General features: G+C 55.3%; 1 protein-coding gene across 10 annotated transcripts in view; it reads left to right on the top strand.

Moving 5' to 3' along the window:
* Positions 1 to 1,236: 1,236 nt before the first annotated feature.
* The window catches only part of CHD6 (chromodomain helicase DNA binding protein 6), a 72,742-nt gene continuing 48,976 nt past the window's right edge, over positions 1,237 to 25,002 (top strand). The window contains exons 1-3 of one of the 10 annotated variants that reach the window (XM_085241432.1): positions 1,237 to 1,495; positions 23,871 to 23,926; positions 24,885 to 24,995. Coding sequence is in view for 8 of the 10 variants with exons in the window: in XM_085241424.1 (XP_085097550.1) it covers positions 23,382 to 23,424; positions 23,871 to 23,926 (99 nt within the window). In the remaining 2 variants the exon portion in view is untranslated. Of the gene's footprint in view, positions 1,496 to 5,542; positions 5,640 to 19,320; positions 23,425 to 23,870; positions 23,927 to 24,884; positions 24,996 to 25,002 lie in introns of those variants that run through there. The other 9 variants (XM_085241428.1, XM_085241429.1, XM_085241424.1 and 6 more) reach the window with 9 other exon arrangements.

Below are 25,002 nucleotides of genomic sequence, written 5' to 3'. Positions count from 1 at the left end.
ACCAAAGAGATGAAGAAATCCCTGGCTCAAGTGGGCAGAACCATGGCTGAAAATAACCGTTTTGGTTTTCTGATCGTCCAGCACGGTTAATTCTGCCTTAACAGGAGTTCTTCACACGGAGGACAAAGCGCTGCTCCGGAGGCAGGGAGGATACGGGGAAGGGTGGGGGTGGCTCACCAATGGCTGGGCAGCGCATGGGACGAGGGAAGCGATCAAGGTACAGACACAGCCGAGTGCTGCAGAAGAGGTGGGAGGACCTACGCACAGAATGAGAATCTCAACGCAGGGGACGGGAAAGACAAAAATGTAATATCTCAGAAGTGTCCACATGTCACCTTCAGGCAAGGAAACAGGCAGAGGAAAAAGGGGTGAGGACGCAGATAGGGGCTGGGGCAAGCGAGGCGGTAGGAAAGGGAATACTGCAGAGGAAGAAGCCCGGGCTCGCGGGAGGAGCGCTGGGATGCAACGGGCCTGGGCGAGGCGTAGGAGGTGTCGGCAGCTCCGCGGTGCACCTGTGCCCGCAGGCCGTGCAGCAACGAGCACAGCAGCACTGCCCACTGCTGCCGGACAAACCGAAGCCTCCGCGGGTGCAGCGCAGCGCCGTGCCGGCGCTCCCCCAAGGCCCCGCAGGCAGTGCGGCTGCACAAGGGCTGCACTACATTGGTTAATCGGCTCCGAGTCTCGGCTGAGCTAATTAGCTCTCGCACAGCTTTGCTTCGGTGCCGGTGCTAAACTTGCTCATGTCTGCACCGGCTGCACCGCCACGAAGCACAGCGCGGCTCCCCGCTGCCAGCCCCAATCCCTGCACCCCAGACCCCAACCTGCTCACCAGCACAAGGGTGCTGCTGGGGCTGGGCTGGGCAGCACTGGAGGCGCTCAGCGGGCGATGCCTCCCGAGCACTCCTCTCAGCCCGTTCACGTCCTTCGGCCGCAAAGCACCACGTGCCGTGCCGCTCAGCCCTCCTCGCCAGCCGCCCCCCGGCGTCCCCGGCCCGTCGCACCCAGCACGACACCCCGGCTGGCTCCGGTACGGCACGGCACGGCGTGCTGCGGCGCTTCCAGCCCACCTCCCGGCCCCCGGGGTAAGAAAAAGGCGCTGGGCGCAGCCCGCTCGCGGCCGCGGTACCCCGGATCACCGCGACCCCTCGGGGCGGCCACATCCGGGCCCCGCGCGGACGCGGAGGGCGCGGGCGGTCCCGGCAGCGCGGGGGGCGGCGCGCGGGGGCGGCGGCGCGGCCAATCGGCGCCGCGCTCTCATCGGCGCAAACAGGAGCACAATGGAGCGGGCCGCGGGCGCGCTGCAGCCAAGCTTGGCGCGAGCGGCGCGCGGCTGACAGGCAGGGCTGCCAATGGGCGGCGGCGCGCGGCGGCGGGCAGCCAATGGGCGCGCGGGGGGGGCGTGCCCGGGCGAGGTTCGGGTGTCCTTGCAGGGCGCTGGGCTAAACTTCACCAAATAATGGCTGTTGGCGCCGGGGCTGCCGGGGAGCCATTTTAGGTGAGTTCTGCCCTGAACTTTCGGGTTCGCCCGCGCGGCGCGGCCGGGGACGGTGGCGGGGCGGCGGACGGCGGCGGGGCGGCGCCAGGGCCAAGCGTGGCGGCGGGCGGCGACGGGGCCGGGTGGCGGCGGCGGCGGCTCTGGGGGGCTCGGGCCGGCCCTGTCACGACGCCGTCCTTGGGGCGCGGGGCCGGGCCGGGCGCGGAGGGGCGCGGGGAGGGGCTGCCCGGGGGGCGGGGGCGCCCCGCGGCTTCTTCCGCGCCGCCCTCCCCGCCCCCGGGCCGCGGGGGACCGGCGGGGGCCGCGGCGGGGCCGTGTCGGGGCGCGGCGCGGGATTCTCCCGGGCGGGGGGCGAAGCGCCGCGGGACGGCGCGGGGGGCGGCGCTGCGGAGCGCGGCGGGGCGCGGGGTTTGCCGGGCGCTGCGGTGACGCTGCGGCCGCGGCGCGGAGCGCCGCAGTTCGCCGCTGCCGTCCCCCGCGTCCGTGCGGCTCCGATGACGGCGTCGCGGAATTTGCCGCGTTCCTGCCGCGGCTCTTCCCGGCGGGCGGCGCGGATGGCAGCGCCGATCGGTGGGGCCCGCGGGGTCGGAGCCGCGAGTCGGAGAGAAACGCGCGCAGCCGCAGCGGGGGAAGGCGATGCCGTCCGCCGGGGTCGCGGCGCTGGTGGTGCCGGGGCTGCCGGCCGCTTTGCCCCCGCACGGGCGCGCTGAGCCGGGAGGCTGGGCTGTGTTTTGCTGTGCTGTGCTGTGCCGGCCCTCCGCTGGTGTTCCTCCGAACGCTGCCCCAAACCAACGCTAAAAAGCTGTGATGTATTTTCTCTCTTCCCCCCCCCCCCAACCCCCTCCCACTTGAGAATTGCAGCAAATGCTTTTGGACGCAGAGAATACAGGGAGAGGGGGTGGGGGGCTGCAGACCCCTCACCGCACTCACGTAAGTTTCCATAGGTGTGTACTGGTCCCCAGCCCTGCCTGCAGCCAGCTGTGGGTGTCCGTGTCAGATGCAGTTGTTTATCCCTGACCCTTTTGCTTGCAGATCTTTGGCATCTGCTGCCTCTGTCCGTTCAGCTGCTGCGGGGTCGGCAGGGTTATGCTGTTGCCAGCTGAGCTGTTCATCCTTCCCACAGTGAGGTGTTGGTGCTGGGCTGACGGCACGGCAGTCGGTGCCTTTGTGTCTCTCCTTGTTTACCTCCTTCATGTGGGAGCACGGCTCTGCTGCTTTGCAGAGAAATTGTTGTTTGGGTCCAGCTGTTGAAGGATGAAGCAATAGCGGCACATTTTTGCTCTGGGAGTACATTCTTCCTGGAGTATAGATAGGTTGTTTCTCTTGAGGCTTCTGGCCTTCAACTGGATTGCTTTTATGTAGGGTTCCTTCCCTTCTTGTTTAGTGGAAAATTGACTCTTCTTCCATCGTAAAGCTTAATGCTGCTGTCTGGAAAATGCTGCTGCTTGTTTTTGGAAAGCTAATTCTTCCTATCACCCCTGTATCAGTACAGCTGCCTGGACTTGCAGGTCCTGCTGGAGCACTGGGCTGCTGGGTTTTTTCCTCTGCAAAGACAGAGACACAAAGCAGCAGTGGGCTGCAGCTCTCTGGGTGCTGCCCCTTCAGCTCTTCTGGCTGTAAAGCTGGTGAGTGGTGGGGCTGCATCCTACCAGAATGCCTGCGGCACCCCGTGTGGCAAAACCGACACTGTGTGTTGTTATTCATCCAATAAAAGCCAAAGGCAGCAAGAGCCTTTGGAGAAAGATGTGGTTTGTTTCCACTTCAGGAGAGTCTGAAGACCATCCTGTGTCCGTGGCTGTTGATTTCTGTGTGTTGTCTCATTCATCCAAACAGTGGCCTTGGTTCCTCTGTGGGCTGCAGCCCCTTGCTGCAGGTGTGTTACAAATTAACCTGCATGGATCTGCAGAATGGAGGCAGCTCTTGCACCGCTGCTCGGTGCTTCTGATTAGTGAGGAATGTGCATCTCTTGCTGAAGGTGCCACTAGGTCCCATTATACCCGCTCTGTGTGCAGCAAAAGCTGACAAGTTCCTGTGCACATGCACTGGTTTCTCATTGGCAGCAGGGGAGGATGGCTCTGCCTGAGCTCGTGGAGCAGCTGGCCTTGGCTATGCCAGCTTAGCCCCAGTGCTCACTGCTAGTCGGGGGCTGCTGGTCTCCAGTGGCTTAGTGAGCTCTCAGAGGAATCTCCTATTTTCCTGATTGCTTTCTGCTGTATTTCATTAACAGGAAGCAAAGCTTTACTGTTTTTTTTCCCTTTTAGATGTGCAGTCTTACAGTAATTTTTTAAGATTTTCTCTTCCCTGAGATGTATTTAATGCTTTCTTCTTAAATGCTTCTCTGAAGACAATAAAGTTTTACAGGTGGATAATACAAAGCGCTCCACATCAGTGTTATTTCAAGAAGGGTTTGCACAAGCAGAAGGGCTTTGAGCGAGACAGCAAGGCTGAGCGCAGCACTGGAGCAGGCCGTTGTTTTTTGCATGAGGCTGTGCCATCCTGGCCTGTCTCAGGTTCATGGAGATAAGAGCACATCTCTTGCTCATGATGTGCAGGAGGAGCTGCTTTGTGGGGGAGGGAGCAGTCTGATCAGCCTCGCACCAGGAGCGAGCCCTTAGTGCAGGAATGCGGACTTGTGGGGCTGGAAGGCAGGCACGTGCAGGGAGTTATAAGGAATCACTGGCAAATGCAGTGGCTGGATGTCACTGGGCTTTGTGGAAGCTGAGCAGACTCATCCCCTGGCCCATATAAGTAGCAGTGGAAAGGCTTCTCCAGTCTTGTCCCGTTCCCTGCTCAGGATGGTGTTTGTCCCTTCACCCGGGTCTGTGGGACCAAAGGCTGTTGTTGGGAGGCAAACAAAGCAAGGGTTGAGGTGAGTGATCTGCTCCTGGCTGAGCAGCGAGATGCAGGCTTGGTGTGGTGGGTTCTCAGCGTCCCAAAAGAATGGGACAACACAACTTCACCCTGGGAATGGTGGCAGTGCAGCAGTGCTGCTGTGCCAGCCTGCAGCCCTGAGCTCCAGTGCTCTGCAGACAGGAGCCAGCAGGGAGTACGGGGCCGTGGGGAACGGCCCAAACCAACAGCAAGCTGGGAGAAGCGTGGTCTGTGGGTGTCTGCCTGTGACACGAGGAGATTCTGATTTTGCTTTCTATTATCTCAGGCTGGTGCAACATGTTTTCCGTGTGATAGGACAATGCCTTCAACTTTCCCTTATATGGGAAAATCTGGTATGCAGCCTAGTAACCCGCCGATGTGTGGCTATTAATTTTTAGCATTGTTACGGTGGTGGTGGCCGGGCAGCCGAAGCAGCAGGCGATTCCTGGACCGGGGCAGGTCCTGAGGCCGGGCAGGGTGTGGGGGGAGCATCCTGTGGGTGCTGCAGGAGGCGCTGCCCGGTGTGGGGCTCCTGCTGCCTGCTGCTGTGCTACCGGTGCTGCTGCAGCTGTGCCAGGCTGGTGCCGGGAGGTCGGTGAGGTGCTGATTTTCCCCCTGGAGAGGAAGTGTTGCCTTGAGGTTAAGGGGTGCATGCTGTTCCTTGCTGCAGGCTGCCGCCTCTAGGGAATTCCCAGCCTGTAACAAGTATAGATCCTGCTCTAATGAGAGCAAAGAGCTCCTGTCCAGAAGAGAAAGCAAAAAGTATGGGAACTGAGTGTCTGGTCCCTGCTGGTTTGTAGTGCAGGTGCTGGAGGCTGCTCACAGAAGTGTGTTGGGCACAGACCAGGGAGCACAGGCATTAACGTGCAAAGAGAGGTGTTGGCTTGGCCATGGGGTGCGCATCACATTTTCCAGCCCTGCTTTCCTTGCGAGGGATGCTGCTCAATAGCAGTCTGATGGTGTTATTAACAGCATATCTCATCACACATATTGCTTGGGATCCCTCATCACTGCAGTCCTGCCTTTGCCCTGGCTTTGTACAGTCCTGCTGCTGCACAAGCATAGGTAGTTTTATCTGCTCAGGCTTTGTTTTGTTTTTCAGCTGTATTTTAACTGATGAGATTAAGTTTTTGTCTCTTCTGTGCTGAAAGCAGGTGAAAGTGAAGCTTGTAGGTGCAAGATTTGCAGAAGACTTGTTCTTCCTCAATGTTTCCCTGAAAGTGGAGCCTGATTCTGCCTGAAGCAGGAGGAGGCAGTGCCGGACAGCCTGGAGGTACTCGGCCCCATGATGTGCAGCAGTAGAGCTGTAGGAGGAGCAGGGTGGGAATCTCGTGGGTTCAAATTGCAGCTGGGAAGCTCCTGCACAGAAGCACAGCTCTTGTTAGGAGGACACACAGGAATGTGCTCTGAGAGACCCTAGGGTGAAAGCCCATGCAGGGAGGTGAGCTGGGCTGCGAAACCTCATGTTCTGCATGGAAAGTGTGCCTTGGATGATGGGAAGGGCCGCAGCTACAGCCCTGAGGATTGCAAAAGCTCTCCTAGGACATGAGAGCCCCCTAGGAGGAATCTCACTTTGTTTGTCTTTGAAGGAAGAAGCAATAATTGAAGGACTGGCTACAAGGTGCTGCATGTTAGCAGCCACTGCTGAGAGATTTGGTGCCTTGGTATTGTCCTAGAAATACACTTCTGTTGCATGGGCACTGTTGAGTTCCCTTCAAAAAAGTTTCATTTGCTAAAGCACCCATCAGCAGTCATGGAGGTTGGTAGAGAAGTTTTTTACTTACTCGTTTGTTTCTGTTCTTCATTTTATGCTGTAGCCTATGTCCAGTGCTCCTCCGTAAAGGTGACTCCCAGCATTAGTAGTGTGCTGGTGTGCATTGTGCAGAACCAAGGGAGATGCCAAGTTATATGAGTTGTTCGCTTTTTCTTGCCTTATAGGTAGCAGAAATATTGCTTCTCCAAGAAATATTAATGTCTTGCTATATATGTGCATTGAGGAAGAATTAAAGTCAGTCCTGGATGCAAGAATAAACATTAGTGCTTTGCTATGGATGTGCTGTGAAAGCTGGTATTTTTGTGTGAACTGCTGCATCTAAAGGATTTGCCTACCGAGCATCTTTAACCCCAAGTGTTTCATCCTCTTTGGTTGAACTTGCAGTGGAGTTAAAATAAAATGAAGTGTGTGAAATGCTTCTTGATGGAAGATCTCACAGGAGCACTGTTCCTTGGCGACTTCTATATATGTGCATGGTGCATCCCAGCTGCACCCAGCAGGACGGCGTGGCGGGCAGCCTGCAACTCCTGCATGTGTCTGCGTGCTCCTCTGCTGCTGCTCGTGGGCCGGGTCCTGTTCCTCAGAGATCTGTCAGTCCCCACAGAGTGCCCCTCACCAAGGTATCTGAGCTCTTCCCAGAATGCACTTTTGTGCGTGCATAAAGGTAGGATTCTCTTTCACGGACGACGGCAGACTGTGCCCCATTTGTTCTTGGTGTGCGATGCTGCGGGCAGGCTGAGTGCTGCACAACCTGTGTGTGCGCGGAGGGGCCGAGGTTTGTGGTTCCCCTGATTCCTGCAGAGGTGGTTACAGATTTGAGGGCCGGTCCCTGTGCCTGCTCCACCTCCTCGCAGGAGGGCAGGACTTTCTGCCTGACAGTAACAGGGCTGGAGCTGGGCCAAGTCCACATCACGCTTCTGGAACGAGGAGTGGGCTCCTGGGTCTGGGAGCCAGAGGCAGCAGTGGTCACTGTTGGAGCTGTCACAGCTGTTGTTCCATCCAGAGTGGCCTCTCCTGGAGCCCCCCAGCTACGTGTGGCTCTGTGTGTTTGAGGAGGTGCAGCTGGGCTCTGCCAGGTGAAGGGTGATGCTGGGGCTGAGGAGCTCGGGACCCCGTGCCCAGTTCTGTGTGCTGCTCCTTCTGCCCTGCCCTGGGAGTGCAGGGTCTGTTGGAGCAGCACCACATTTCTGGGCCTTGTGCACTGCTTTCTCCAGACACCTCACAGCCAGGAATTGCAGGAGGTGTGAAGGCCTTGCTGAGATGTCTGCTTCGGGAAGAGGTCAGAAATTAGTTGCTCATCCAGGTACTGGGGCAGAGGAGACCATACTGATGTGGGCCAGTGAAGGCGGTAAGTGTGGGCTACAAGGCAAGGCTGTGGGACCGTGCCACTGTGTCCAGAGGCTTCCTGCCTGCCCTTCACAGTGCTGCATGTCAAAGGAGGTGGCAGTTGGTGGGCAGAAGGGACGAGAGCGTGGTGGCACTGCAGTGCCACAATGCCACGTATGTGCCAGCTGGCAGGGGTGCTGCCTTCTGCGGCTGCGCCGTGGATGGGAGCAACTCAGCTCCCTGTAGTCCTGTAGCAGCTCTGCTGTGCTGGAAGGAGAGCTGTGCTCTGAGCTCCTGTGAGCAGAATGAGGAACTGCAAACGCAGTGCTCTGCGATGTTAGCAGGGCAAGTGGGCTGTGCTGTTTGTGGGCACATGCGGAGCTCCAGCTGGGGCAGGAAGGGCCCGGTCAGTGTGTGCTTCTGGTGGTGTTTTACTGGCCGTGTGTTTGAGCAGGTCTTCAAAAAGGGTACTCAAGCGTATAAAGGAATTGTCTGTGGCTGAGGAGGTTTCTATGCCCTGTGCTGCTGAAATCCAGGCACTTGCACAGGAGGGGGCTGATGAATTTTTTTTGGCACTTCTCTCTTTCTCCTGGGCTAGAGTTCCTGGGATGGCGTAAAGGACACAAATGAGAGGAAGCATGGAGATGATTGAGAGGGATGTCAGCTTACAGATGGTGTCTGAACTCTGGAGACTGTTCTTCAAAGTAGATTAAGCTGAGACTGTGAAGAACTTGTATCCCAGAGGGTTATAATTTATAATCAGCTGAATCCCTTGGAGTAAGCACCAGCTGAGTTACAGCCCTGGCAGGGCAGAGCAGAGCAAAGCAGTTGGAGTGGAGGCGTGGATGCAGGCAGCACAACCTAAAGGACGTTGGCCTTCGGATCATGGGCAGCCTGGGAGAGGCACTTCAGCTTTGTGCTGGATCTGGAGAGTTTGGTATGTTTTGAATTCTCTCCTTGTTCGTTAAGTACTTGAGAAACAGAGCCCCAGTGCTGCAACATGCAAGTTCTTGGGCCTGTAGAACAGCAGGTTTGTCTGTTGCTGTTGTGGGCTGATGTTTGCCAGTTTCTCTGAGGATGTATAGGCAGACCAGATGCTATGAGCTGTGGGACCTCACCACGGCACGCAGCAAACCCTCGGGCCTTGGCTGTTCAGGACAGCACCTTGCTGGCTCTAGCAGAGTGGCAGGGTGTGGGCAGCCAGCCTCTGCCTGGGTGGGGACTGAATGTGGCAGCAGCAAGCCAGTAAGTGACCTCTGTGGGCGGTCGTGGTGGTGCTGGAGATGTCCTGTGCTAGGAAGTGTTCTCCTGGGGTCCTTTCTGCTGCCCTCCAACCTCCACCCTCTGTGCAGGGGCACAGACCAAGCTAAGCAATCTTCATCACCTGGGTTTTGAGACCTGTGGGATGGGGCTGGCATTAAAGAGGGCTGCTCGCTCACCAAACACTAAAGTACAGCTTGCAGGCCTTCAACATGCACGGTGAATTCAGAGCTGCCCTGCTCCGCCCACCACTGCCACAGCTCTCTAGTTCCCAAACCCCAGGACTGCAGTATGAGCCCTTATGCATGGCCTTGCTCTGCACCCTGCCTTTGGAAGGCGAAGGGAGAGCTTAAAGTTGGCTACAGACAACAGCAAACAGGACTGGGAGCCACCAGGGCTCAGGGCAGGTCTTGGGCACAGAGTTTCAGCTCGAGAAGACTGTCAGAAACACCAGGAGAAGCAATCTTCAGAGGACTGGGCTCTGCAGTGGGCTCAGTGTCAGTGTTTGGAGCTGCTGTGCTATCCCTGCTGGGGGTCTGCAGCACTTCATCCATCCACACAGCTCAGGCTCGAGGGGCATCGAAAGTGCTTGCTGGTCTTCCCAGCAGCCCTGCTGCAGAGGCTGATTTTTATCCCAGTTCTACAGTTGGAAAGCAGAGGCACAAAGGGCTCTGATTGCCTTTGAGGAGCAGGCTGCAATGTGGCAAAGCTGCTTTCTGACAGCTTGAGTTTGCTGTGCAGGATGTCAACAACAGCAAGAGTGGAGGATGTCTGCTTTCAGAAATGCCATCTCATTTTTTGACTGTCTGCCTTGGGATAGCTCTTAGGTGCGTGGCTCTCAGGCAGCAGCCTTACCAAAGGTAAGAGCTGTGGCTGTTGAGACCTACTAGGTGAGCTGTCTAATGCACATCTTCAGCACTAAGAAAGGTGCTGTGGGCTAAATTGTGTGCCTGGTGGCATCTGTACAGGCCCCATGACCTTGAGGGTGGCCTTGGGCAGCTAACTGAAGCCTGAAGAGCGCTTGGAGTGAAAGATAAAAAGAATGAGGAAAATATGTTGAGTGCACGGGCTCTTGTTTCTGCAGAAACCTCTCTGTCTCTCTTTGTAGCTAGAGAGCAGCTGGTGCTGGGCCTGCTGTAAGGAGCCTTTGAAGGGGCCAGCTGAGACTTCAGCCCAAAAATTCAGGCTTTTGGGGTGCTGATGGTCCTGTAGGAGCCAAGCCTGGGATCCCATCTCTGACTGGGGTTACCAGGCAGGCACTTGGTGCATTCTTTCAGCATTAAGAGCATGTCCTTGGAGCTGCTACTTTGCCTGTTTCCACCTAAAATTCTATCAGGGCTGCGTTGTCAAGTGTGAGCTTTGACCCTTAGCTTCATGCAGCTTTCTTGGCAGCCTTTGCACGTGCCCATTCCTTGGGCAGGTTTGAGTGCAGTCCCCCAGTAAGCAAGAGGAGATGCCTTCCTGCTGACCAGCCTGGTGGCTGCTGAGCATGGTGCCAGCTCCTGCAGCACAGGGCACCATGGGCTGCAGCACGCTGCAGGCTGCTCAGCCTCAGCATTTGGAGTAGGAAATGAGATCCTGAGAGCACGATGGAAGAAGTGGACAGGCTCCATGGTCACTGGCATGTCTGTTCTCTGGGCACGTGATTCACGTCCTTCCCTTGGCTCGCTGATGGATGTGCCTGGGCCTGTGAATAAGTGAAGGAGAAACGTGGTGCTGGTGGCAGAGAAATGTCTAATTACGATTTGGCAGCCAGGGTAGCTTAGGGTTCATTTTGCCTATGTGGTGGCCTGGACTGAATGCCATACCAGTGTTTGTGTTTAATGGGGAGCGAAGGTCTGGAAAATGCTGTGCTTTGTGGTGGGCTTGGGCAGCGTGGTGGTAGGAGCTGGAGTGTGGTACCCAGCTGCCTGCAGGCTGCCTGCAGAGAGCTGCATGCCCTGAGCTCCCAGCCCTGGCCGCGGGGCTGGGCAGGCTGCTCCCGCTCCCTTCTCTCCCTTGTCTGCACAGGTACAGAGCTGCAGGGCTTAGCTTTTGTTTTATTTTCCTTCTGCTTTTTTGCCCTACTGATACTGAGGATTAAAATCCACTGCCAGAGGCTTATGAGCAACTGTGCAGAGTGAGGCTCGGCCAGCTGGTCGGAGGGCACCAACCTCGTCCTGGGAAACCTGTCCCAGTCCCAGCCGCTTCCCAGTGCCAGGAGTGCAGCTGGCAGCAGGCATATCCCTGCTCTGAACTGCAGCCTGCTCAGAAAGGCACTGAGAGCTGCCGCTCAGCAGCTCCGGCTCCATCTCCCTTGCTTTGGCAGCTATGTGCTCCTGCGGATGCTGGCAGCCTGGGCAGTGCTGCTCTGGGCTCTGCTGTGTGCCTCCAGTGAACAAAACCGAGGGGATTCTGGCAGTTATGCAGCTTTCCCTCCCCTTATGCTGTTGGTTTCTGTTTGCTGCTATGCTTGCTGGAGTCTCTGCAAACCCTCTGTCCCCAGCCCCGTGGCACTGCACGTCTTTGAAGTAACAGCTGAAGGTCATTGTGGTTACAGTCGTGGGTTAGGAGCTGCATTTAAAAACTCTTAAAAGGAGCTCTTGCCATTTTTGCCATGTGAGCTTGATGTGAGAGTCATGTAGCACAGCTGGCTGGAGGCTGCACCCACACTGAGTATGCTCCTACTCGCTGTGTGCCAGCACAGATCTTGGAGCTGGGGAACTGGCACTGCCCCATGTGCTGGGACATGGCTGCTGCTCCCAGAGTGGGGGCTGCTTGGGGGCAGTGTTCTGCTGAACCAGCTTCTGGGGGGGAACGCTGCTGGGAGCCCTGCATCGCTGTCAGTGTTGTGCTCCTTCTCCCATGGAGTGAGGAGGCCGTGGCTGTTCCTTGCCTGACCTGTGGGGTGGGATGGAGCTGGGTGCACTGGGGAGGTGTGGCTGGTAAGACTGTCACGTGCATTGGTACTGTTTAATTGCCTCGAAGCTTTTTTTTTTTTTTTTTTTTTAAGCTAAAATATTCTGAGGACAGAAGGCTGCTGGGAGCACAACTCTGCCTGCCCTGGGGCTGGCCATGGTGCGCTGCTCTGCATGCCTACCCTGGACATGTGTACACGTGTGAGATGTGTTCTCACCTGGCTTCTGGTTGCTCTCTGCCCCATTCTTTCTCCCCTCAGTGCTGTTCTGAAGGCAGGGTCTGTGCCCCCATCCTGCTGGGGCCTGGGAGCAGTGAAGGGACCCGGGGGCAGCTTTGATGCAAAGCACATTTGGCTGCATGGAGAGGTTGGGATGCTGGAGGGATCTGGGTTTCTGCAGCTGCGTGTGCAGAGCTGGGAGGCTGCCTTGCCGTATCCTGTGCTTGGGAAGAAAAAATGTATGCCAAAGCTGCCTTGCAGCAAACTCGCAGGCTCCCCAGCCCCCTGCCTTGCTGCTGCTGATTCTCTCTCACTAAACTACTGGGTTATTTTTAACTTGGAAGAATTACAACCCAAGATTCACATTCTCTCCCCCCAGCGGAGGGCTGGAGGCAGGATGTGGGGGAGGCACTGCAGAGGGCTGGGAACGCAGCTCACAGCCCCACAGGATCTGTGCCATGGGCTCACGCCCCGGCAGCGCTCTGCCTGCTGGGCCCTGCGTGGCGAGACCAAAGACTGCTCCCTGCCTGGGCTCTCAGCATGGCTGATGTGGAGCAGCTACAGCCGCACAAACAAGTCCTGCTGCAGCAGACTGTGGGGAGTGAGCATGGTGTGTGGCTGCTGCTGCCACAGCCTGCAGATGGGGAGCTCCTGGCAGGGCTGGGCACTGCTGGAGTGTCCTATGGAGAAACTCTTGGGTGCTGAGCATGCTGCAGGGTGCTGTGCTGCCCGGCACAGGCGACTCTGCTGGGCCACGCTGAGCTGAGCCTGCTGGAGGCTGGATGGGAGGAACTGGAAGAAATGTTGCTCCTTCCCCCTCCCCTAACTCTTTGGGGTTTTGCAGGTGGGTAATGCATCAGTCCCATATCACTCAGTGAGCTGCAAGGTGAGCAGGAGCCCTCTCTTTTCTGACAGCAGGTAGATGCCTTCACAGAGCCTCTGCTCTAAGCAGCTTGCAGGGATGTAGCAGCTGGGTCTCTCTGGGTTGTACCACAGATCCTTGGGCTGTGAGCTTCCGGAGCCCCACCAGCTGAGACGTGCTAAGGAACAGGGGCAGGTGAGGGAGTGAGAGCCAAACACAGGAGCAGGGTGCTCTGAGTGCCTGTCTGTTGGCTCCTTGGTGACTTAGAGAAGGGTGCTAGTCAATCCAAGTGGTGGATGCAGGACAGTGGAACTTGGCTCCTGCTCTGTCCCATGGGAGCCCAAAGGTTTCCTCCTGCTGCCCACGTGTGGTGTGAGTGTGTCAGGTAGGATAGGTGGCTGCTCGGTGCCTGGGCCTACTTACTCAGCTCTGCAGAGGCGAAAGGCTGAGGCTGCACTTGAAGTCTGACCCTAACACAGAAACGATGTGGGCTGGCTGCAGTCCTTGAGCCCAGTCACTGCTGGCAGGTTGGGACCCTGCCCTCCTGGCTCATCTCCTCTTTTCCTCCAAGCTGTGCCCAACCACTGAGGAGATGCGCTGCTTTCTGTGGCAGAACAGAGCTGCTGCTGAACATCAGTGATTTCACAGCACGGCTGTGCCATTCTCATCTCTTCTTTGTCTTGCTGCCTCTACAGCTTGTCCTTCAGGGCTGAGTGCGGCGTGCTGTGCCTGTTTGGGATCTGAATTTTCAAGGCATCCTTTTCATAATCAGAGCTGTGGGAGGGAGGAGAGGGAGAATCCACATGATGCTTCAGAAGTGAGGGAGGCTCGCACCCCCCACCTGGTGGGAAACGTCACAGGGATATGCAGGTGTGATGCTTCTCACTGCCTCTGTGGCCACGGCCTCGGGCTGCTGCCTGCTTCTGCTCTGAGCCACTCCACATCATGGGAGCCTGGGGTGTGTTCCAGTGCCAGGTATCTCTAGAAAGTGGAAAGAGGAGGTTTTAGTGGGGGTGTGAGTGCTGCTAGCACCTATGGTGCCTTTCAGGTGCCCTGTGGGTGCTGCTGGCACCCGGAATCCCATCTCCCAGCATGCTTTGTGCTTCCCTTGTGGGGAGCTGCACACCCCTTTTGCTCATCTGTCTGAAAAGGATCAACAGTCTCAGGGGACCTGGTGCTTGGGTTGGTTTTTGTTATAACTGCATACGTTGTTTCCTGGCTGCAGCTTATTTCTGCAGATAAAAATTTGTTCGCTCTCCCCTTTGAAGAGGGAAACCACCTGCTCTTGCAGGCAGCTGAAAATGGCACTGTGCTGCAGGGATGTGTGTCTAATAAAGCAAAAATTTTTTGTCCATTCTCAATAAGGAGCTTTTCTGGGAAAATGTCATTGCTTTCTGTAGACAGTGAGATCTCTGCTTTGTCTGAGTTTGCAGCCCCTTTGGCCGGGGGTGGCAGGCACACGGCAGGGCTCTGCCCACACCTGCTGGAGGCAGCTCGGCTCCCTTGGCCACACCACAGGTGTGATTTCCCCACAGGGAATGACAGTTGCTGTTCGGATAATGGTAAGGAGTCAAACTTTCTTTCTGGAGCGTCTCTGTGTCAGGGGGCAGTTGGTGCATCTGCTCCTGGCTTGGTCATTTGGATCACAGGACTCTTAAAGGGATATTGGTGAAAATGTGCAACGAGGGAAGGACAGCCAGAATCCTGAGCTCGTGCTTAGCTTGTCTGTGGTTACTGTGGGGCCGGTGCTGGGTGCTGTCCTGGGGGCATGCCCAGCGGTCAGGACGGGCTGAGCGGTGCTGGGTGTATGTTGGGGAAAGCGATGGGGCAGTGCTGTGCTATGTGTTTCACTGCTCTGGGACTGTTTGCAGCTGTTGGAAATCAAGCCCCATGCTCCTGTGCCATACACGTGTCCTGCTGGCACCCTAAGGACTGCTGGGCTGAGCCCTGCCGCTCTGTGATGTTGTGTGGGGGCACCTCTGGTGGGTGATGGGTATCCTGGTGAGCAGAAGGCTTGCATCCCTTGGTTGGCTGGTTTTGGATGTGCTGCGAGATCAGCTGGAGTTCAGAAGTGAGAGCCCACCAGCAGGCTCCCAAAAAGCAAGTAGGGCATCACCTGAGAGTGACGTGGATGGTGCAGACTCATCCCATTGCCTGCTCTTGGAATACATAACCTGTAGGCATGGTCTTCTTCTGCTTGTTAACACATGCAATGTTCTGAGCTCGTTGACTGTGAAGATCATCAGACTTGTGGGCCAGTCTAATTACAGCTCATTCTCACAAGATACACTTTAATATAATTCCATCTTATGTGGTGTTGGTGCTTTGTGTGCTGGAGCTGCTCTGCACAGCTGGAATAATCCTTGTCTAGCTCTCACTGTTATGCAGTGCAAATCTTTGCAATGCCTCAGGCTGCCTTTTTTGTAGGATTTCAATGAGAATGAATGTTGTTTTTGAGGAAGAAAAAGTCAGAATTTGATACTTTACCTGTCCTTGTAAAAATTCAGCCAGCGTCAGCAAAGGATCAGTCTCTGAAAACAAACATTTGATTTAAAAAAATGCTGTTTGTCGCTGTGCTCTTACTCTCTTTGAATGAAGTTGGGCAGTATCCTGGTTCTAGGACTGCCTTGTGTTACCCTACATGGAGAAGTCATCTTTTTCTCCAACCCAGCCCTGTTTTCCTGCTGAACTGTACTTGAGGACCCCCCAGGCATTGCACAGGTGAAACACTTCTGTCTTCCCAGCGTCTCAGCAGCCCCCAGCTTGCTCTGGCAACCCACTCCCAGGAGTTGAACAGCAGTTCTTGTCCTGCAGTCCCGTCCCTTGGATGTGCCCCTGGAGCCATTTCACAGACCTAAGGCCCCCGCACAGGCTCCCAGCAGCCTTTCCTTTTGGCAGCTCCTTTCCAGCCCCTCTCTGCCAGTAGCTCTGGCCTTTCTCTATCCCAGCTCTGTTCCTCTGTTCTGGAGGAGTGGCAGAGACTGCGAAGCCATTTCCAGCCCAGAGATTTCTCCAAGCCCAAGTCTCTTTGCAGCTCCCACTTGGATTTGGCAGCCCATTTCCAGCCCCTCTCCAGTTTCTCTCCCTTTCTCTGTATCTAACCCTAACTTTAAAGCCAAACCTTTTGAAGAGATTGCCTCGCAAAAGATTACTCCCAAGCCATGGTCTCTTGACAGCCTGTTTCCACCTTCTGTCAGCCTTAGCCATAGCTCTCATTTTCCATCTGAGCTCTAGGTGTGAAAACCCAGATGGAAGTTGTCCCAGCCCAGTTCTTTTGGCAGCCCCTTTCCAGCCATAGTCCAGCTGCAGCCCCAGCTCTGTGTCCTGACCACAGCACTCACCTTGCTCTCACTTTCCTGCAGAGCAGCAGAAAAGGCTCCATGACCGCTGCTGTGACACTGACTTACACCCAGCCCAGCTCTCTTGGTAGCCCCTGTTTTGCTATTGAAACTCTAGTCCAGGCTCAGCTGTAAGCTCTATCTTCCATCATTCAACCCTAACTATTTTGTGGAAAGCTGTTGAGAAGACCCTTGCTCAAGCAAAGCTTTCTGCCAGTGCTGTGCTCCTGGCAGCCCTCAGCTCCCTGTGACAGCTCCTTCCCTTGCTTTCCTGCCAGCCTCCAGCCCCAGGAGCCCATCTCCAGCTGAGCTGTAGGGGCAGTCTCCGAGTGATTTCCTGGACTGATGCTTTCTCCCAGCTCAGCTCTCTTGGCAACTCCCAGGTGCTTTTGCAGCAACTTTCAGCCCTGCTCCTACTACAGCTCTGACTTTTTTTTTTGACTCTGTGTCATCCTAACCAAATCTCAGGACTGACCGTTGGACCAGACCTTCCTTATGGACTGTTTCTGCAAGCCCAGGTCATTCCACAGCCCCCCTTCCCAGCCCCATTCACATTGCAGCTTTTGGCTTTCCCTTAGCCAAAAGGTGAAACTTATATCTGAACCTGAGGGCTGAGCAGGGGCTGCTGGAGGGAGGCTTCTCCCAGCTGCCTGCTTGGGTTCTCCCACTTTACTTTGATGCCTAAAATGCCACATGTGTATCTCTGGATTATTTTTTTTTTAACAATTCAAAAACTCTTTGTTTCAGAATGGAGTGTTCAGAGGGAATTTGTGCAGTGTGAACTCCTGTTTTTCCTGGTGCTGTTGGGGAAGTACAGCTCAGAGCCTTCCCACGTGCAGGGCGATGAAGGATGCCCGTCATTGTATGAAGGTGCCTCTCCCTGTGTTTAGATCCAGGCTTTGGGTCTGGGTGCTGCTGCTAGCATGCAGCAGGGTCAGGCAGGGCTTCTCCTGTACTGCAACAGCAGCTTGCAGTTCACCTGTCAGTGCTTGTGCAGCCTTCCCTGTAGCGTTCTGGGGCTTTTGAGTGCTTCCGCAGCCATCCTTGATAGCCACCTGTGGAGAGGCTCTGCCTGGGGTACAGCTGGTGCTACTGAGCGAGGAAGAAGCTCCTGAGCTGGCATCACATGTGGTCATAAAGAATGTCAACAGCTTCATGGGCATGATGGATTTTGCAGCCGTAAAGCAGTTTTAGAGCTCTCGTGTGGCTGTTAGAGGTGACCTGTGCAGGTTTCATGGCAGAGAAGCCAGAAGTGGGTTGCAGAGGATGAGGGGTGCTGGTGCAGGGCTGGCACTGTCTGTGCTGGGGCCGGGTGCACCGTGGATGCTCCGGGATGGCAGGGTGGGTACCAGGGGAGTAGGGTGAGCAAAGGGTTGAATATTTTGTTTTTCTTGGGTGAAAATTCAGCATTTTGGGTGTGCTGGAAAATGGTTTCAGAAAAGCAATTCTCTCTTTGAAACACGTTCATTTTCTTAGGACAAGCAAGACCGTGGAAGAGTGTGGCATGCTGAGAGCTCTCCCTCCTGCCTGCCCATGGTGGGAGCACGACTGCTGTCCTCTGACCCGGCAAAGTTTGCAGAAAGGTGAAGGCAGCCCTGGGGTGATCCCCACAGCTGATGGAGCCATTGTAGGAGGCAGCAGCTGGGCTGGGCACAGCACGGTGCTGCCCGTGAGCCGTGTCCCAGCCGTGGTTTGTCCCTCCTGCCCACAGGAGCTGCTCTGGAGCAGGGGTTGTTCAGGCTCTGTGCAGGCCTTGCTGGAGTCTTGTGAGGTGATGAGTATTAGAAATTACTCTTCTGGGGTGAAATAAAGCACCTTCCATGCTGGAAGCAGGGCTGTGGGGTATCGCACAGTGCCGTTGGAGCTTCGTGTGCTGCCATGCTGCCTCAGGACTTGTGCAGCCTGATGCAGCCCGCAGCTTCCCGGCAGACCAACACAGCAGAAAAACGCCACTTAATGTGGCTGCAGACCATAGCAATGTGGTATGTAAATGAAATTCTTACTGAAGAACATTCCTTGGGAGTTTGTTGTCCTTGAAGTTCCAAAATGAGACAAAAAATGTGCTTATTCCATAAAACTGCCGGACTGCTTTGGATGCGTACTTTGAAGATGCTCTGAAATACATTTGAACTTACTGAGATCCGTTTGGTGCTGAAGGAGGCCCTGAAGAGCTGCGTCTTCTGACACTGAGGCGTCCTCCACTGGAGCACCGTCTCTGCATCCCCAGGATAAAGAAACACCTCTAAGCCCTCCCAAATTTGCCCAATTTGTTTTCGGGCAGCCTCACCAACTCCTGTAAGCAGCAAACGCGCAGTGAAATTGCTGATTGCAAGCAGAGGTTTGCTGTGGAGGTCTGAGTGGAGAAAGGCCTTGTGCCTCATCATTTTCAGCTTCAGACGACTCTGGCTTGTGGCCGGCCTTGCTCTCAGTGCAGCCCCAGGCACACAGCATGGTGCTGGGAGCTGGTGCCCATGGCTCCTCCTGGTTCTGCAGTGTGGCTGCTGACCAGCTTGGCACAGGATAATGCCAGAGCTGTGACCAGGGTAATTCCACACGGCTCCTACTAACAGAGCTTGTGTTACACATCTCCTCGAACAACCACGTGCTTCACTTCTCTGGTTCAGAGCTGCTGTAGGAGCCAGAAAGGATGCAGTGCCTGTGGAGCTGTGGAACCCTTGCCTGGCAGGTTTTGGCTCACTGGTGGAGTACTGCAGGGCTGAGGTGGGAGCTCCCCAAGGGCAGCAGCACAGGGCAACTGCAGGAGCTGTTGTGGTGCAGTGGGTGCTGCAGAGTGCAGCTCCTACTTCCAGGACTCCCTGGCTGTTGGTTGGCACCTTTGCTGCTGCATGCAGGGGTGGATGTTGGATACTGCTGAGTACAGGAGGTGTGCCTGCTGCTCCAGAACATCCCAGCTCTGCTTTGCCTGGGTGCTTCTTGTTCTCCTTCTGCAGTCTGAATGCAGCAGTGTGCATCTCCTTACTGGACATCGGGTCCTGTTGCAGCTGCATGTGTGAATGGAGTATGTTGCCCAGCCTGTGCATCAGTTGCAGATCGCATTTGGGGATGGGTGTGCACCTGTGTGTTTTGTTTGCCCTGTGCTAGGCTTTCAGCAGATGGTATTCAGTGGGCAGGAACCTGGGTGCTGGAGACATTGTGTGGTAGAAAGTTTGGGAAGGCGCTTTGGCAGTTGTGCTGGGATCCTCTCCTGACATACATAGGCAGTGGCAATCTGTCTGTCTGTCAGGTGCAGTCCTGACAGCAGCCCCAGCAGCAGCTTTGACTTTGTCCTAGCAAGTCCTTGTGCTTCCTGGGGCTCTCCCTGCCTGCTGTGGTCTCCTAACATTGTTCTGTGACTGTGGTAGCACAGATGTGTCAGTATGCTGTCTTGGTGCTGCACGGTGTGTCACAGCCAAGGCTCTGTGCCCTGTGGGCAGCAGCCTGGGTGCCTTGTGAGTGCTGTGACAGGATCTAGCCTGGGGCCTCACCCTGTTACCGTTGTTGCCTTCGTCCCCAGACCTCCTGGGGCATTTCTGAAATGCATGTTCAGTTTTCTTCAGTAGCTGTGTGCAGTGCAGTGAGTTTTGGAGCTGGGAACATACGTCTCTCTTTAGCTTTACGAGTCTGGGCCACCTACAGTTCTCTGTGCCTCTGCATTCAGCTTATTTTCAACACTCCTTTTCACTTATTCCTGGTGCTCATCTTGAGAATCTCTTCTCCCATTTCTAAGGGGCACTGCCGTGCAGGGGCGTGCTCTGATGGAGCTGTATGCACGGAGCTGAGAGGTGATCACTCCCCGTATGAGCTGAGATAGGTTTGTGCTGGCAGATCTGGCGGTCAGAGTGCTGTGTGTGTATGCAGGATGCTTGGAGCTCATGAACTTCAGCCTCTGCACTGGGAAAGTCAGTCCTTCAGCTGCAGAACAGAGCCCGGCCGCTCATGCGAGGAGCCCAGAGAGGGGAAGGACACACGGCCACTGCTTGGTCTTGGGGTGGTGTTGGCTCAGATGTGGAAACTGCTGATTGTGTTTCTGGTTTGTGCATAAATGCTTCAGCTCTTGGAGAGGCATAAGCAGGCGTGCCAGGAAGTGCAGGCGTGATGTGGGGTCAGACTGGTGTAAGAGATGCTCTTGCAAAACAATAAGAATAAATTCCAGGGAAGATGCTGGTAACCTGATGTGCCCCAAATTGTGTAACTGCAGACGTCATTGCTCGCAGCAGATGCTTTGTAGAGGCCGTGCCACAGCGAGATGGGCTGCTCACGTAGAGGGACAGCGCAGCTCTTGGCACTGCTTTGCCGCTCTCTTCAAATACAGCCAGACAGCTTTGAGCGCCCGGCAGGACCTGCTGTGCTGCGGGAGATGCCTGGCCTGGGATGGCCATGCCTGCTGCGCTGGCAGCACCGCTGTGGCACTCCTGGTGGGCACAAAAGGCAGAAAAACTTGAGCGCAGAGTGAGAGCTGCCATTTGTGCTGGTGGCAGTAAGGCTGAATCTAGCAGCCTGGAGCACTTAGATGAGGCGTAGTGAGAACATGTTGATCTCCATATGAAAACCATAAGCTCATTTAGAAAATTGGGCTGCCTCTTTTGAGATTAGAATTTCTCTTTAATCTGCAAATACTTAATTAGCATGGAAATGGCTAGCTAAATGGGGCTGGCAATGTATACATCCACGTGCCAGAGTGGTGGTGCTCCTTGGCAGGTGGTGGTGAAGCTCCAAGGCCGGGCCAGGTGCTCAGGCAGCAGAAACTTTAGAGCACCAGGCCATGCGCAGACAGACGTGGCCCTTACCTCCCCTCCAGCTTGGCCCTGGCTGGTGATGGTGGATCCATGGGGTTGTTACCAAAAACTGTAACCAAGAAAACTCTCCAAACCTAATGATAGTTTAGAAAGCTGGCACTGACTGTTACAGCGCTGGGTGCATGGGGATCTTGCCACAAAGCATGCACATCCCAGAGCTAAATCACCCTCATTATATACATCTTAAGTCTCTGAATTTAAGTCTTTTGATATCAGAACATTCGGAACACTGTCAATGGCAGTTCCCTGGTGTTTGGATTCACACGTGGCCACCGTGGCTCTGGTCAATGGCCAGCTCACACAGCCAGGAGCGCATCATGCCTGTTGCTGCAGGACCCTGCAAGGACCCAAGGGGACAGCCTCCTGAGTGGGCAGCTCTGACTGTCAGGAGACCAAGCACCTCTGCTGATGCTGGCAGTGACTTTGCTGGGCTTTTCCTTTTCCTTGTGCTGGAAGGACTTTGTCTTTGTCAGAGCTGATATCTCTGTTAAAGTCTCCTCTGGGACTAATGAGCATCTCAGCTTTGATTTTCCAAGACAGATGTATACACTGGCTTCAGTGCTGTGGAAATCAGCTGGGTGTTTTGTAGGGCTGGTGTTGGGTATCTGCTGGAACCAAAAGCTAGGGCATAGCAGACCTGAGTCTGGGCTTGGGACTGCTCCTGAGCATGACATGGGCTTGGTCAACACAGCTCTGACCTGTGGCTGTGGCCTGTGGGGATAGCACCTGGGCTGTGTCCCTGCCAAGGTGTGTGCCAAGAAGTGCCACATGTGCTTCATAACATCAGTCACAGGGAAACATTCTCCAGTGTCCCCTCTTGAACCTGTTTGCTTGTCCCCTCCTGTCCCTGTGCCTATTCAGAGCTTGCCAGCAACAGGCCAGGCCCTTGCTGGCCACTGCTGCGTGCCAGTGCTGCTGGCTGTGGCCAGCACGGGGCTGGGCTGCTGCCATGCCTCCTACTGCCCTCCGGGTCTGGGGCTGCCTGTGTTCTGCCATGCTGTGGTGAGCTGCAGGAGTGCTTTTTGGTGCTAACTTTTCCCAGGGGAAAGTTACTTGTGGAAACTGTGTGCACATATTGTGTGTGCAGCAGAGTCTGCGCCTGCTCTCTGGGGAAATGAGACATAAGGAATGGGCAGCCCCAAGCAATGCTGGGTGATGCTGGAAGTAGGGGGCTGGGCTAGTGGGAGGCCAGGGTTGATGGCAGCAGGGCCCAGCAGCCCCCAGTTGGGCTCTGGAGCAGCCACTGACTCTGTGGGCATCTTGCACATCATCTCTTGCATCCCCCTGCCCTCATGTTCAGCCGTTGGCACCGCCTGGGTCTAAAGGAAGCTGTACAGAAAGTGGTGATCGTGCTGGTGCAACACTAAACGTGTCTGATCCATAATGTATCATGTTTGTTTTATTTGAGTCAAAGAACATGAAGAGTAGGAAGAGAGTGCTAGTGCCTTCAAGAGTTGGAGAGTCCAGATCCATCTTCTGGGCTACCTCGAAAGAAAATCTGTGAATGAAAAGCTGGGAAGCAGAGCCAGGGCTAAGAGCATATCCAGTCTGGGGATCTGGACGGGTACAGTCTGATGGTGAGGAAGGGATAACTGGAGGCCTTGGAGCCTCCTGCAGCTCATAGGCCTCTGAAAGCTGAACCTATCCCAGATTTTAGCATTTCTTGCTCTGAGCAAACCCTTGGGCTGGGGCTGCTCTCTACTGGAGCCTGGCAGGATTGTTTTGAAGGTTTGGCTGCTCAGCCTGATACTTCTGCCTGGGCCTTTATAGGCAGCTGTGCATGTCTGCCCAGCCTGTGTGAGCTCCTTGTCCTCTGTCCTTTCTGGGCCATGTCTTGGTGGACATACATTTCTGACAGACTTGGCTGTAAGGCGGGGAGAAGTTCTGCACCATCCTTTCCAGATGTCATCAAAATCCTCCGTGCTCAGCTGGTAGCACTTAGATGCCTTTACTGCCACCAAGCTTGGCTTCCCCATGGGACATACTGGCCTGGTCTTTGCTGCATAACCGGGATGGGAATTGGAAGCCTTTGGCTCTTCCTGGTGTGGCAGGGTTGAGCTGAGGAGGCTGGGAAGGACCAGCATCACCGCATGGGATTGATCTCCTTGGATGCCTCTGACATTGGGCTCTTGATCTGGGAGGAGTCCCAGCAGACCAGAGGAGAGCAGTGGCTGTGGGTTTTGGTAATGCCTGTTGCCAGCTTGGAGCCTGTGCTGGGCAGGGGGGTTCAGCATGGGTGAGGGGAAGGATCAGTGGTCTGTGGTGAGCCCATGTGCCGTACTGTGTGGAGTGGGGTTTGCGCTATATGGGAGGCAAATGAGGCACGTGTTTGTGAACTTTGTGTCTCAAATGCTTGTCAAATATTTCTGGGTTCCTTGGCTCCCATTCCTGGCGCTGTGGGAGCAGACAACTGCTGGCCCTTCAGCAGTGTCTGCTGGAGTGGGGGCTCCCACAAGGCCTGACAGCTTTGTTGGAGCACCATGGAAAGGCTGCATTGGGTAGGGTGTGGAGCTGAAACTACGCTGTGTCCTCTTGACTGTCCCCATGGTGAGCAGCTCCAAGCCAGGGAGAGCAACATGGATCTCAGGTGTGCTTCCTGCCTGTCCCCAGCCATGGGAACGCAGGAGTGGCCCTGGCCTCCAGGCTTGCTGGGCTTCTGCGTCCTCTCCTTGGATTTCACACTCCCATTGCTTGGCACAGCCAATTGGTTTGCTGCTTCACTTTGCTGCTGCAGGGCTGGCAGCATCTGGCAGATCTTCCAGGGCCTGGTGTGGGGTTTGGGTGGTGGTGGGGTAGAGGGCAATTCTGCATGTCCCAGGTGCTCCACTTTGTGCTGAGACTTGAGCGTGAGGCTGGGTTTGGGTAGCACTGAGTTGCACGGGGTTCTGTGGCCATGTTTCACTGCTGTAGCCTTATTGCTCTAAGTGGGACTGGGGTTTGCACAGCCTCTTAAGGGGGTGAGGTGGAAGGTTTGAGTGCCTTGGGATCATCAGTCTTTTTATTGTCAATTTTTTGTTGTATTGTGTCTTACAGAAATAACATTCATCCCTGATTTGATGATAATGAAAATACAGAAAAAAGACAAGCAGGTTTGTGACCCTTTCTCCTTCTCCTAACTCAGCTGGTGAGGCATCGGGAGCTTGTGCTGTGTGGTGTTGCAGTGGATGTGTGGTGGGTAGGGGACAAGAGAGGGATTGCTGCATTTCCAGCAATGGCCACAGCTCAGGATGCTGAAATTTGACCAGAGCTGCAGCCTAGAGTGGATGAATCTTACCTGGGTGGTTAGACACAATAGGATTTGTGTTCATTAATGGAAATGCTCTTGCTTTGGTCCTGGTCCCTGTGTAGAAGCAGCCCTTCTTTCCCCTCAAGTCACTAGTTCTGGTTCTTATTTGAATCTCATCACACATATATTACAGAAAAGCATGTTTGCTGTGATTGCTGCTAATAACGTAATGCTCCAGGGCTGACACTGCTGGGGAGGCTGGGGACCAGCACATCTGCAGTGCTACAAGAGCCTGGCCAGCAAATCTCTCCTTGCTCAGAAATAATCCCATCCCACCGAGCTGCCATTTCAGAATTGCTGCATCAGATCGTAACTACCTGCTGGTCCCAGAGGAGATTTATTAGCCAGCAGTCTTTGTATTAACTGTGTGCACAGGAAAACCTGACCATCGGTGCTCTGGGAACGGGAAGGGACCTGTTACAGCAGACTGCCAGCAGGGTTGAAATATGGCTGGGGCTAGAGAACAGCCCACTCTGCTCTGAGCTTTTTTGTGCCTGTGCTGCTTTAATGGGAAACCAAGAAGCTGAACACTGAGCTGAGGGATGGATCTGCTGGAGAGCACCAACTGGCGTTCCTGCTGTGGAGCAGTGCTTGGTGTTGCTCAGGGTCATGCTTTGCTGCTGTGGCAGATTAGCAGGGAGGAGAAAGGGAGAAGGATTTGGAAAAGGTGTGTGGCCATGGTACGAGACAGTGGCCTGTGGAGGAAATGTGTGTGCAGTAGGCTGGTATGGTAAGGAGTTTAATAACTGCTTCTCCCAAAGGTGCTGTGAGGAGGCAGAGCCAGCCTCAAGGTGAGGGTGGGAGCACAGCAGAACTGGGCTCTGCTGCCAGATAAGCCCTTGGGACACGCTTATGTGAGACCCGTCTGCCAGGTAGGAA

Source organism: Meleagris gallopavo, chromosome 22 (assembly GCF_905368555.1).
Source record: "Meleagris gallopavo chromosome 22, MGAL_WU_HG_1.1, whole genome shotgun sequence".
NCBI lineage: Eukaryota > Metazoa > Chordata > Aves > Galliformes > Phasianidae > Meleagris > Meleagris gallopavo.
This window is presented reverse-complemented; position numbering and strand designations above follow the sequence as displayed.